This window comes from Penicillium oxalicum, chromosome II (genome assembly GCF_001723175.1).
Source record: "Penicillium oxalicum strain HP7-1 chromosome II, whole genome shotgun sequence".
Classification (NCBI taxonomy): Eukaryota; Fungi; Ascomycota; class Eurotiomycetes; order Eurotiales; family Aspergillaceae; genus Penicillium; species Penicillium oxalicum.
In genome coordinates this window covers 4,255,609-4,268,894 of record NC_064651.1, presented here as the reverse complement: position 1 = coordinate 4,268,894, position 13,286 = coordinate 4,255,609, and the positions used below count along the sequence as shown (strand labels likewise).

At 51.4% G+C, this 13,286-nt stretch overlaps 3 protein-coding genes across 3 annotated transcripts; 1 reads left to right on the top strand and 2 right to left on the bottom strand.

Annotated features, from left to right (window-relative positions):
* Positions 1-2,499: 2,499 nt before the first annotated feature.
* On the bottom strand, positions 2,500-4,575 carry POX_b03341 (uncharacterized protein; the record flags this gene model as incomplete). Its single annotated transcript, XM_050112238.1, has 1 exon — positions 2,500-4,575. One exon carries the CDS (start codon positions 4,573-4,575, stop codon positions 2,500-2,502), a length of 2,076 nt encoding a protein of 691 aa, XP_049972584.1.
* A 1,108-nt stretch (positions 4,576-5,683) lies between these two features.
* Positions 5,684-6,448, bottom strand: POX_b03340 (uncharacterized protein; the record flags this gene model as incomplete). Its single annotated transcript, XM_050112237.1, has 1 exon — positions 5,684-6,448. The coding sequence occupies one exon, from the start codon at positions 6,446-6,448 to the stop codon at positions 5,684-5,686; it is 765 nt and encodes a 254-aa protein (XP_049972583.1).
* Positions 6,449-11,172: 4,724 nt separating this feature from the next.
* On the top strand, positions 11,173-13,164 carry POX_b03339 (uncharacterized protein; the record flags this gene model as incomplete). Its single annotated transcript, XM_050112236.1, has 1 exon — positions 11,173-13,164. The coding sequence occupies one exon, from the start codon at positions 11,173-11,175 to the stop codon at positions 13,162-13,164; it is 1,992 nt and encodes a 663-aa protein (XP_049972582.1).
* Between the last annotated feature and the right edge of the window lie 122 nt (positions 13,165-13,286).

Here is a 13,286-nt window from a genome sequence, read left to right as displayed (position 1 = left end):
CGAATTAGACCACAAGAGGACTGTTTTTGTCTTCCTCCTCAACAATCATGTACTGTACATATACTTGCGAAACTCGCATTCATCAATTATCCAGATCTGCAAGGCCAGGTCTTGTGACTCTCTTATGCGGACCATCCTCCTCCTCTCTTGCGCTCCCAGCCTCGGTGCGATCTCGGCGGTCCCCTCCTGTACATATATGGATCCTGTCTTACCATTGCCGGAACTACGTAGGTGGACCTATTTTAACCTACTACAGTACAGTAGTAGGTGGGAGCTCTGTAATTGAAGTATCCAGAACCAACCAACTCATTCCATTCTCACCCACCCCCCCCCCCCCCCCCCCCCCCCCCCCCCCCGGGCAATCATTGGCTGGGCTTTCAACCCGTCGGATCGGCAAAAAGTCGTCCCTCCCCAATGGAAATACTGACACGAATAATTCTGCCCAGGCAATAAACAATCACCCATCGAGTCAAACTGGCGCCTACACATCTTGGGTTACTACTAGTGGGCACTGGACTCGGTGGACTCAATCCCAGAAGAACCCCGTGGCCGTCGGGGATCGGCAGATCCGCACGTCACTTGGTCAATCCGAACCGGCGAAACCTGTCAGGTTTCAAGCCAAGTTCAGCCTTGGAAGCTTGAGAAAGGGGGGGGGGAGGGGAGAAAAGTTGGGAAAAGGATCGTCTCCTCCACCTCTGATTAGGGAGGATTCACCTATGATTGACAGATAAACCTTGTGGGGTATGATATCTTGCTCAAATCTACCGCCTGCTCGAACTCACAGTCATACTGTACATTACAGTATGTACATAGTGCTATATGTGTATATACCCCATTCTCACCTCATTATGTAGGTACTATCTACATATTGTCTACTGTCTCTGACGAGTCTCAATGCCACATGGGAGGGAATCTAGCGCTTCTAGGTAGAAATTATCCGAGTTGATGCTACCTGCTGTTCGCTCAAACGACTAACTGTACCTTAAGGCTGATGATACTCAAAACTCTTGGCGAGATATGAGGTGACAGTGATGTCATTATTTGTTCCTCGCTTTATTCCAATTCTATCAAGGCGGGCGGGAATTTGCATGATTGCCTTTCACTCTTAGCCAGTTGCACAGCGCTATGTATCTCTACATACCTACCAAACTATGGAGGTACTTCCGTGGATCACGGCAGTGATTGTAGCCCTTGAGGTGCAGCCCAGGGTACGGGATCGGGCTGAGACTCAGACGAGTATTCAGAAGACCTCGGCGAGTTAGTGGTGACGATAAGATTAAAACCAACATCAAGAAACCTTCCTCCAAGATTCGGGCTGGGGACAGCCACGTGGCGTGGCGTCTGGTAGCTATGTAACTTTGACTCCCGTCTGTCTGTGGCCATGGTTCCAAGCGTATAGGTACCAGCGGTTGGACATGTGAAGACAAGAATTACCTGATTGAGGACTACCTAGCATTGCATGAAGTATCTCCAGCTGGCTCTACCTTCCCATCTCAATGTAGTCGCGGGCTGTTCTTTATCCAAAACTTCAGAGGCTGAAAAGCTACCTACGAATCACCCCGAAAGCACGTCCAAACTACGTAAATTATAGGTACGGAGTTGAGCACTATTGTAAAACGAGCCGCAGCCGTCATGAGAGCGAATTGAAGAGGAGCGTTAGGGCCGTCTAGACATTGTCATTTGTTTGTGATATATTTCAGTCGTTCTATTGATGGGAAGCATCTCGCCAGTGGAAATTGAAGGACTTTGGCAACGCATCTTGTTTGCGAAGATAGCTCTGGAGTGACGGTAGTAGTAGAACGAACTCTGTAGTGTCAATACTGACGGCTGCATTCTGAGACGAAAATGTGGCCTATCGACGATATACATAACCGTATCCAATGGCACCTGATTGAAGGTAGGCGGACTGTGCGGTAGGAAGAGGTGCGGACAGGCTATGAATGGCCCCATAGGTATCAGGTAACGTGATCACTGATAACAATACACTCTCGCTGGACTTCCTCAGCCACGACATGATAATCCTACTGCAGATTGGACTCCTGAGCCTAGGACAGGGAGCATAAAAACAAGTAGTTTATTCTCGTCTGCTATGTTGGTACATTCCATTCACGACCTCGCTATGGGAAGGGCTGCCCGCGGATCTGGCAGGATAGGATTATGACCACCAAGTCCGAGAGACGACATACACACGCTCTACAACGAAAGGTCACATCGTCTGATCAGTGCGAGGAAGATCAAATTGATAGTAACGAAGACTGGTATCAAAAATTCTTCGTGGGAAGAACAAAAAAAACAACAAAATCATCAATCACGTTGACTCGGAAATGTGATCATGACCCCAGACGCCACGCTGTGAAAAACTCGTAGACCCGATGCAACCACGAAAATGAAAAATGGCCTTCTACTTGCATACCGAGAAGCAAAATAAGGGTAGAACACGACTCAACAAGAACTCATGATCCCCTCGCTTGATGTAAAACAGTCATGATAACAGACCAATCAATCCTCGTCGGTGGCTGTTTCATCATCATCGTCATCATCATTATCCGTGTCGCTGTCTGAATCATCATCGTCCTTATCCAGACCGGGAATGCCTCGCCACTCCACATAGTCCCCTTCCAACCATCGCCGGCTTCGGGGCAGTTGATAAGGGTCAAAGGGGAAATAGGCGTCGAGCTGATATCCGAGATGATCACCCGCACGGATCTCGCGTTCCATTTGTACCAGGCCGGTGGAGATGCTTCGGAAAGCACTGATGCGAAGACGCTTGTTCTTCTCGATCAAAGGATAGACATAGAGCAATTGAAAGTGGTGTGCAATGCGGGCGAACTCGTTTACAATTCCCGGAGAGCAAATCTTCAGCGGATTCAGACGGGAGTAGATCACCTTGCTCAGGGACTCTTTGACGTGTGGCGGGAATGCGATTTGGCTGGGTTCCAACTCGTCAACTTGCTGAGGACTGTCACCTGCAATCGAGGCAGTGGTGAGATCGCGCCAGCGGAAGCAAAAGATGTACAAGACGGCCTGCGCAGTGGCATAGAATGAGCCATATCGGCGAAGATCAGGACCACGGCATGTCGCATCATACTTTTCATGCATGCCAACCAATTGTGAAGTCATTTCGTTGAAAGTCTGACGGACCACGCTGCTGGGAATGTGTGCCCCTCGAGCGATGAAGCTGGCCAGGTACGCGGCCGCAGATTGGCGAATGATGCCTGATTGAACTTTGCCAAAGATCAGGTCTGAAAAACAGGTCGTCATCTTGGTGAGCAAATCCGGATGGAGTTGAGAGAAGTGGAAAAGGAGGAATTGCGAGTGACGGGACTTATAAGTGGGAAGGATAATGCTTTGGAAATGGCTGATGATGAGGTCCAAGCTGTTTCGCTTGTCCGCGAGTGTGCCTCGGGTGAATGACGAGTTGTAAAATTCAAAGAGGATATCGATCATCCCGTCAACTTTGTAGATATTGTCCTTGATTTCGGCCACTCGTCGATTCTCGTCTGTCTCATCTTCGCTGACCACAGAGGCGTCATCCTCGTCGTCTTCGTCGAGCTCCTCTTCCGCATCAGGAGATACACCGTGGAGGAGGGTCTCGCCAATTTCATCCTCAAATTCCTCCAGGTCGACCTGTATTTGCACGTCAATTTTGACGAGCTTTTCCGTGATGAGGGCGAGAATGTCAGACTGCAGCTCTGGAGCGTAGTCAATGATCTGGATAAGGTTTCGAGTGTAGGCCACGTAGGATTTGGCGGGGTCGGCCTCGTATGGGAAGGAATGAGACAGCACGGGAGAGAGGGCTCCGCTGCCGGCCGGGATCAATCGGATAATATGTCGCAAGGCCATGTGGACGCGAGCATAGATCTCAGATGCGGGCACCTCGGAATAGCCGGGGAGACTACCAGTGCCCCGAGCGATGCCAGCCAGCTTCCGAACAAGCATCTTGAATATGAGACCGAGGTAGGTACCCTGCGCGGCCGCAAGATTTCCGAGGAACCGAATAAAAAGCTTCACGTAGGCTTCATCCCGGCCAAGCCACTCACTTTCCACCACAGCATTGACAAGGCTACTGCAGCCGCGATCCAAGGAGGCAATGTGAGAGAGAAGACCCATCAGATGGTTCTTCAGGGTGGTATGGGAAGGGAGGCTGTATGAATGCACCGTGTCTTCGGCTTTCTTGGGATCGGCCGTGAATATCTCCTTGATTTGATCATAGCCCTCACTTTCACCGGATGAGACGTGACGATGGATGGCCCGACGAATTTCTTCGCGGACCATAGCCACGCTCATAGCGTTTGCGGCTGCCGGATCGTTCTGATTCCAGGAGTGCGTCTGAATCTTTTCGTTGAAGGTGACACGGGCGCGTTTTTTCGAAGGCGGGGCGTCCTCGACGGACTCGGAGGCAGAGGACACAGGGGATAAGCTGCGATCCAGGTCGGCCATCTTGCGTTTCGTGCCGGCTGACTTGGAGCTCTTAAGAATCGATACGGGGGACGAAGAGGGCAACATCTTCGATGGCTTCACGGAGGGAGGGGCTGTAAGCGCCGAAGGCTGTGGAATGGTGGCAACAGAGACCATGGCCGATGCTCTTTGAGACAGCACGACTCTGACAATGGGTTTCAATAGCTTTTTCTAGGTCACAGAACGGGAAGAGAGCACATCCGACGGTCCAGATGTCTCGAAACTTCTTTTAGAGAGACAAGCCGACCTCGTGGGCGGTTGATAGAAGAGCAGCCTGTGAGGCAACTCGGCACACGACCGTCCTGTATCCTGGAATTTGAGGAATCCTGCGCTACAGATCGGAAAGGGGCGACCGCAGATATCTGTCTGCACCCATCGGAGACTATTCACTCGGACAAATGCTCGGTGAATTGGGCGCAGACGATAATGTGTTGACACCAACAAAGTGATTGAGACGATCTCGACAGAACGAAAAAATTTCCCATACGCTTCTTGTGGGGCTGCGGAGAACCCGTGACTGAGCGGCGTAATGTGAGCTAAACCCCTTGTGGCAATATTTGAATCTGCGGTGTGGGCGCGCGCGTCATTTCGCGTTTTCAATATCCGAGATCGTGGATTGCACCGGACTGTACCTTGTCTCTCAGTAAAATCTGACTGAAAAGAAGTCCTAGCCAAAACAGCAGGAACCAGATATGCAGAGTTCGGTTGGCGAGGGAGAAACGCTAGTTCTTGGAGTTGAGCCATTGCCTACGATCTAAATTGGAAGACGCCGCTCGAAGAGGCATGGAAAGGGCAATCGTGACTCAAATGATGGATACCGTCTTCTGGAATACTTGTATATAATGCAAAGTCACTCGAAGAGGCCGAATGACCTGCTTGCAACAAACAGTGCAAAGAGCAGCCACATTTCATCAAAGCCACTTGTACGATTAGAAAGACAAAACTCATGAACTCGACCGCAACAGAACCAAAAACAAAATTCTCCAGGTCCTCGGAGATCTCTCATTGCAAAACAGGAGGGGGAATAATCGGGGGTCGTCAAAAGAAGGAATCAGAGTTGGTCGTAGCGGGATGCGTGAAGGAGACTCCAGTCTTCCCAGCGTCAAGATCCGCGGTATAAACTGGTCGTCGTGCAGCAGATGATTCCGGATCAACCGAGTCAAGTCAAATCCGCTGTCGAATCGGTATAAAAAGAGGACGCAGGTATCCACGATGATCCACCTGCTCACAGCCAAGCGCCAACGCTGACCGGGCCCGGACAATCATCAAAGACGCTGCCGTACACACTTTCAATCTCACATAGGTAATCTTCCACGGTGAACTTCTTCAGCCCCTTACGTTGCAGGAGAAGCTCCTCCTCGTCCATAATATGAGTGGCACCAAATTCTTCGGCCACCTCATTCACTTGCTCGAGCTCCTTACTGAAGGGATGGTTGTCCGCGTAGAGGACATCCTGCGATGCGCGCATGATCGGGTTACTGCGCGGAGCGGCCAAGGGCGGGGGCGACATCCTGTGTTGCGAGCGCTTGCGAGCCAATTCCTGATGCGATCGCTTGGTGTGAGACAATGCGCGCTGAGGGACCAAGGGAGCATCGTTGGAGGAGGATGACGTGGTGGATGAACGAGGATAACTCGTCACCGTTGCCGAGCGCTTGGGGAAGTAGGACGCCGAATGAGCATCCACGGGGAAAGGATCACTTGGCGAGACGTCAGGCGTGGTGACGGAGGAGGAATAGCTCAGTGGAGAGCCCGTGTCGAAATCGTCCCCGGAGCGCAACGAGGATGATGATGATGAGGCGGAAGGATGAATATCGGGCGCATCGTACGCCAACATATTCGTCGTCGAGATCAACTGCACGGGGCCGGAAATGTTGCTGCGGTTGATGGAGCCTGAGTTGAACCGCATATGGCCTTGGTTGCGATGCGGCATAGGTGCGGACACCTCCGGTCGCTTACTGCGTTTTGTAAATGCGCGAGTCAGAGTCGACATGATGAACGGGTGCGCGAGTTTCTCGGATAGAAATATAATTTGAAATGAATGAAGCAAGATGTTCCAGTCCGTTGCTCTCCCGGGCGGGGATGGGTTTTGAAATGCGGACTCGTTACAGCGTGATAGCTTCCGAGGGTTGAATCAGTAAGTAGATCGATCTGATCTGCCAGGCTCCTCTGCGCGTGGCAAACTGATCGCAATCGTGGAGACACCGAGGAATGCGGATGGCGAGCCGATGGAATGCCCGCTATCAGATCAACTTTCAGTGTGGGGACCTGAATCGGACTGTCGAGCACGTGTTTGTTGGGACGCAGATATGAGAGAATGAAGGTCGAACGTCTTGCCGGGAGAGATAAGTCTTATTTTGCACAGCAAAAGAAGCCACGACTGGGACGAGATGGATGGGTGGGATCTCTGTCGAGGTCAAGGATCCAGGACTAGAAGGGAAAGGAATGGGGGCGTTCAACCAGGACGCACTCCCTAGGGTGATCACGTCAAAAGGATGACAAGGAAAGAGGAGCGATGAGCCTGGGATCACAGATCGCGGACAGCTAGAACACTCTATTGACCAGAATTGAAGAGAGAAGGAAGGAATGAAGGACTCCCGAGAAATGAAGGGCTCGAGGATGGGGGAGAGGAGAGGAGAGGAGAGGGAAAGAGGAGGAAAAGCAGGAGATCATGCGGCCGACTCTTGGGCTCAAGAGGCAGGGGGGGATCGAGACGACCCTTACGGGCCTACGGGCAGCGAAAAAATCCGCACGACCAGCACCCAAAAACCCACCAGCATGAGCGAACCAGCCGCACCGGATCGCCCAAGTACTGAGTGACTCGTCTGGACTTTCTCAACTACGTGGGACGCCCGCCGAACCGCACTTTGCTGGGCTCCACCAAGCGAAGAAATCGGCGCCTAAAGTGCGAGGAAAACGATCCTGGTTATGGAGGGCCACTTGAGAGACTCCACTGCTCCGTCTGCTCCGTCGGGTCCGTCCATTCACGGGTCCACTGCTGGGTTCACGGTTCAGTCTCACGGGTCTCACCACACACATTTTCAGGTTCTTCGCCAGTCAGACGAGCGACTGGAGCTCTTTTGCAAAAAGACACTGATCAATCAGAGCCAACGGTGGCATGGACGGGAGGGCGCGCACTATTGGTCCGGGACTGCGACGGAGCTCAAAAGCAAAAAGGATGGAAAAAATAGGGTTTTCATCCAGACGGGTTGGCCGAGGATTGAGGAATTGCTTCTTTCTCCCGACTTCCTCCTATCGAAGAAAGGGCTCAAGTTGGAATTCTCCCAGTCTTGGTGGATCCCGTCCCTTGCCACCATTTTCTTTTTTCTTCCAGACAGTAGCGTGTGCTCGTCTAGGCCCTTCATGAACCAGCCTGCTGTGTGACGATGCGGTGCGCCGTAGTTTGAATGCCCGTAACTCGAATGAGGCTTGCCATCCCTATGGGTCGAGTGACTCGAGTCCCATGATGACCCTCAGCCGGTCGCTACTACATGGCACATCATCGGTGTTGTCTGTACCACTGCTCTGCATATCCGTAAGTCTTCTGGACTTCGGTGGTCGAGTCCGTGCCTGAGACGGGATGGAAGAGACCCCCGTGACGCCACCGAACTGATCGTTCACTCTGTGGGGGAATCACAGTGGATCAAGCGACCGGATCCCTTGTGAACTTGGTTTCGGTCACGGGTTTTGCGTGCACTGCATCCATGCCACATCGATTTCTCGATTTCTCGAGGACACTGACGCTATCAGATTCAAATGATCAATTTTCGATTTGTCCATAGTGAATGTCTTTTGGGCAAAAATAGGAGTGGGGACACTTGACTCGTCACTGTGTGCGCCGGTGAAGCATCGTTCTTTGAATGAACGGATCACCCGGTGGTCCAGGCACTGTCCGAGGGTTGATTTGTGGCCAGGAGATAACAAGAGCCAAGTGGCACCGCCCAAGTGTCCCACGTGCGGTGTGGGCGGTCGGTTCCCCTCCTCGACTCCAAAGGCGAAGATTTCACCTCTTACTGCCACAAGGTAGAGAGCCCAGGAATGCGGATGACAATGCCACTATCACTATGTACCGTGACACTTGGTCAGGTACAGTCGAATTGGCGTCAAGAACCTTCAAGTTGATCTGGGTCTTTCCCCTTTTCGTCCTCTTCGCCGAGTGTGCTGACCCGTGACCTCCACGGCACCAGCCTGAAACAGCTGAGTATCACTCCCTTTCCCCTAAGACGTTTCGAATCCTCATCAGAATCTCAGTCATTTGCCGGTCGCGCAAATAGCAAAACGAGGGACGGAGAAGTGGTTTCAGCCCAAAAATGCGGGCCGCCAGAGGGTCAAATCACCGCCTCCAATCACAGCGATCCACGGGGACTCGCAAGGCCACTGCAGGTACAGTACCACCGGAAGACAGCCTGGTACGGACAGGCCACGGACAGATGTTCACCAACGAGGATTTTTTCCGTGACCAATTTAGCAGCGTCTTCACATGGACCAGTTTTGGTGCCATGTGCAATTCGTCAAGTTGCGACTAGCGCTTGGCCAGAGGCTGTCTAATTGCTTGTACTGGTGTTCAGTACAGCCCTATCATCCCCCTTGGTCGTACGTCATGACTGATCATTTCCATCTGGTGCCAGTCCTGCCAGTACTTCCAAGCCTTGAGATCACAAACATTGTGTATGATCTGCTTCTGTGCCCTGTAAGTCTATAATGGTACATATAGAATAAATACACATCGATAGGTCCACACAGTAGTCAATTGAAGGCCAGTAAACTGTTGAAGTAGGCACGCGAGAGGATGACGGCAAGATTGGTGGAGAGCGAGTCCCTGCTATCGATCCATCGACGTGACCCCACGGGGACCATGTGACCACAACAGGATGGCAAAAATGAAACCATATAGACGGGCCTGGGCTACCACCTTGTGCTACCCTGACACCCCCGCGTCTCTGGTGTGGGTACATGTAATAGATATTGATGAGGACCCTTGTGTCATCACATGTCATGGTTCTCAGGTTCCGCTTTATCAGATTATACAGTAACACGATGCTTGATAACATGAAAATATACCCTCTTCATGCCCCAAAGTTATGAGGTGCATGAAATTGACGTCACTCGTAAACGTGAGAGATTCAATGTACCACGCAGGAGTATGCGAGCTACAGGCTCTTCGACCACAACTCTCACGAGACACACACGCCGGATTTCTGCCTCCTCGTCTCTCAAAAGTAGATATCGGGTCTCTGATTTGACAAGCTTTGCGCTTGCGTGATACACCCACTCGCCGGGAGACTCTCTTGCCAGCCTATACTGGACGAGTCAAAAGAGGAAGATTGCTCGGCGCTTCTGACCGGGGCCTGGAAAATCCCAGAAGAATTCTTCAGCAAGAAATCTCGAGGATTCCTTGACTGGGACGAGACAGCTGAAAGACGAACTTGACTCCGAAGAGGAATCTCACTCGATGGACATTCCTCACGGGGCCCTGCATCTGAACCGGCCGACCCCCGTGGGTTTGGGGTGACGATGGAACTGAGACCATTGCAATCCGTTCTCCGCACCTTGGACGGCCTTTTTTGGGTGGCGGACCTATCTCCCGACGGTTTCATCCTCGATGTACAAGTACTCGAGGGGTGTTCATCCTGACCAAAATGCGGGGATAAACCCACGATCCAGTGATCCAAGTCTGACCTATCTCGAAGTGGGAACTCGTGCCACTCCTCCACACGTGAAGCTTTTGATCGAGGTTGTGCTCTTCGCTGCGGGAAAGTGTCCGGCATGACTGCTAGTCTCGACTGATGCAAAGTGATTAGTGCGCTGTAAAGCGCTGCCTCGGTGTCGGCCAGCCGCTGTTCCAACTGATTCAAATATCCGAGCGGCAGGCCTCTAGATAAACAGCGGGCAGTGAAGAGACCACCTTGCTTAGCCTGGTTGATTCGGCAGTTTTTGGAGCAAAAGAAGGGGGGGGGGAGGAACTGTACCGCTTGCCACTCTCACGGTATTTGCACCTGGATGGTTGACCAGCACATTGTTCACAGACAGGTCTGAAGAACAAGAATCCAAGTCAATGATCTCGGTCATCCGTGGCAATGCCTGGGATGAAGCTTCTTACAGCCCTCGATCACACTAGATGGAAGGGTCAAATTGTGTTCTTTGGGTTTCAGAGTCATAAAGGATGCCCACTTTGCATTTTCGCTGTCTACATGGCTCACATGAAATTGAACTCGGGGGTTCGGTCTCTAACAAGTACATTCCGCGTCAGTGGGATTGCATATACTTAATTTGTCCCTTTAAGACCGACCTAGCGCATTATCGGACATGGTGATCTCAGAAAGTCAAATAATTTGTAAATTAACCTGGGTTGAGCTTCCTTTTCGCACGCGCTTGAGGTCCTGCTAGTGAGTTTGGACGACGCTCGTGGCTTCCGTTGTCGGAGAAAGACACCTCCGGATCACGTGGTCGTACACACTGTGATATCAGCGGTGCCTTCTGGTCAGGTCACACTCCGGTCTTTGCGCGGGCTTTATTAAAAGAGTACCGGTGTGATTTAAAGAATTTCGCAGCAGGATCGGAGATGTACTGATTAAGATGACAGCCTCCTCTTCGCCCGGACCATGTTCGGAGGAGGATGGTTCGGACAGGCAGTATGAATCTCGTGCCGTAAAGCGACGACGTCTAGTAGGTTCTCCAACTGACAGCCCAAGACCCTCGCCACGTGAAATCGGGGTCATGAGAGAGCCAACAAAAACAGGATCTGCAAGTTTTCTGGGTAGTTCCAGTGGAATTCATTTCATCCGCCATGTTTACGACATCTTTAGCCGACGCTCGAAAGACGCGCAGCAGATCCGACAACGCGAGAACAGCTCCGTACCCGGAGAAGATGATCAATTGAAGCGGCAGGGTATCGGCTCTACTGGGAGTGATGGCTTTTGGAGCCCGAATGAGGTGACTGTGGACCTGGATGTGCGATTCAGCTTCAAGGATATGGTAGCATGGACCCGTTACTACTTTGAGAATTGGCACCCATGCTTTCCGTCTGTTCACGCACCGAGTGTATTGGAATCCATGGCAGAGCTAGCTACTCATGGGCCATCATCAGTTGATCGCCTTGATATGGTGATCATCCGCTCGATTCTTTCTATCTCACTTGCGGATGAGCGCCAGTCTCGAATACACTCGCCATGCAGGGGGTCAATTCCCAGGACGCTCGTCTTTGAAGATGTTCAACATGTGACGCACGAAGTTCATATTTTGTTGGCTGAGAATACCACACTTCGAACACTTCAGGCAGTTTTCACAGCTCAGCTGCTACTCGTTTCACTCTTGCGTCTGAATGCAGCCTCGCGGCTAGGAGGCATCATCATTCGCACAGCATTCCATTTGGGTCTTCATCGTTGTCCCGGCCGATTCTCGTGTTTCAGCGCTAGGGAGACTGAAATTCGGAGACGTCTATTCTGGTCTATCTACTCACTGGACAGGTACCTATCTCAAGCCCTTGGAATTCCTTTGGGTATCCGAGACGACGATATCGATGTGTGCTTCCCAAATGCCGAGACACACAATAGTTCTTCCAAGGAGATTGCTCATGACCCTCGTCTGGACTTGCTTTCTCACCTCGCACGTTTTGCACAGGTGCGTGGACTGATACTGGAGCTTCGGAACAAATCAATTTCCCATAGCAATGCCAGTACTGCAGAAGCATCACGGGTCAACGGTGAGATCGCCCAGTGGTGGAATCGAGTTTACGACGCCGTGTATCCAACCGATGACATTGCGGAGTTTCAAACGTGGACAAGCGCAAAATTCAGCCCATGTCACCGATTGCTGTTGGAAATTCTGAGGCACGAGGCAATCATTTCAATGAATCGACCTCTGCTTGCTGCAAAAAAGCCAAACCCGGAATATAAGCATGCTCTTCAAACATGCATTTCATCCTCTCGATCTTTACTTCTGGCCTTGAAGAATCACCTGTCCTCCGCGTTTGATGCTCCTCTTACTTGGCCATCTTATACATGGATCACGTGGATTGCCAGTCTTATTCTGATGTACGCTTCATGGGAGGGCGAGATACCCGTCACAACAGCCCTGAAACATGCGAGGATAGCCATTCAAATTCTTGAACATCTTTCTCTCCGTGGAAGCATCTGGCCAGAGACATGCATCGGGGCCATTAAGAGCATGCAATCTAGTCTGTCTGCCAGATCCCATCTGCAGTCACGACACAGAGATCTAGGTCAGCCCATTGGTACGACCTACCGCTCAGACACGCACTCCATTTCATCGCCAAGCAATTCTCCAAACCGAACGAGGACTTCCAACACGATGTCTCCTACTTACCAGGTGACTTCGCAGTCCGAGAGCCATGATCCTTGCGAGGATCATGCAGAGAACATGTCTTTTTCTGTAGAAAACGCGCGCCGTTCCGATCCGCTTTCATTTCCCACTCCATCTGCTCCGGAGAATGTTCATGATGGGAACGATTCTTCAGCGCATGAGAATGATGCGCATGGAGGTATAGACTCCGCCAATCAAAGCCAAACGATGAGCTCCCGGGATACCGCCGGCGGAGTCTTTGATGATTCAGTCAACAATGATGCATTTCTGAGTTCAACGATTTTTGACCAGAACTCGTTTGCTTTCTCAGACCCTTTCTCAATCATGATGACGGATGCTTGGAGTGTGGCCGATCGGCCGTGGACGATCCATGGTGATCCCTGGTAGACGAAACCAATTCTTCTTGAACTCCATCCATTCATGCAGTTCGAATTCGGGGAAGACGACTTTACTCGGTAGCGGTATGCTCGAACAATCATTGGCATACTGACTCATGGACTTGGCTCATT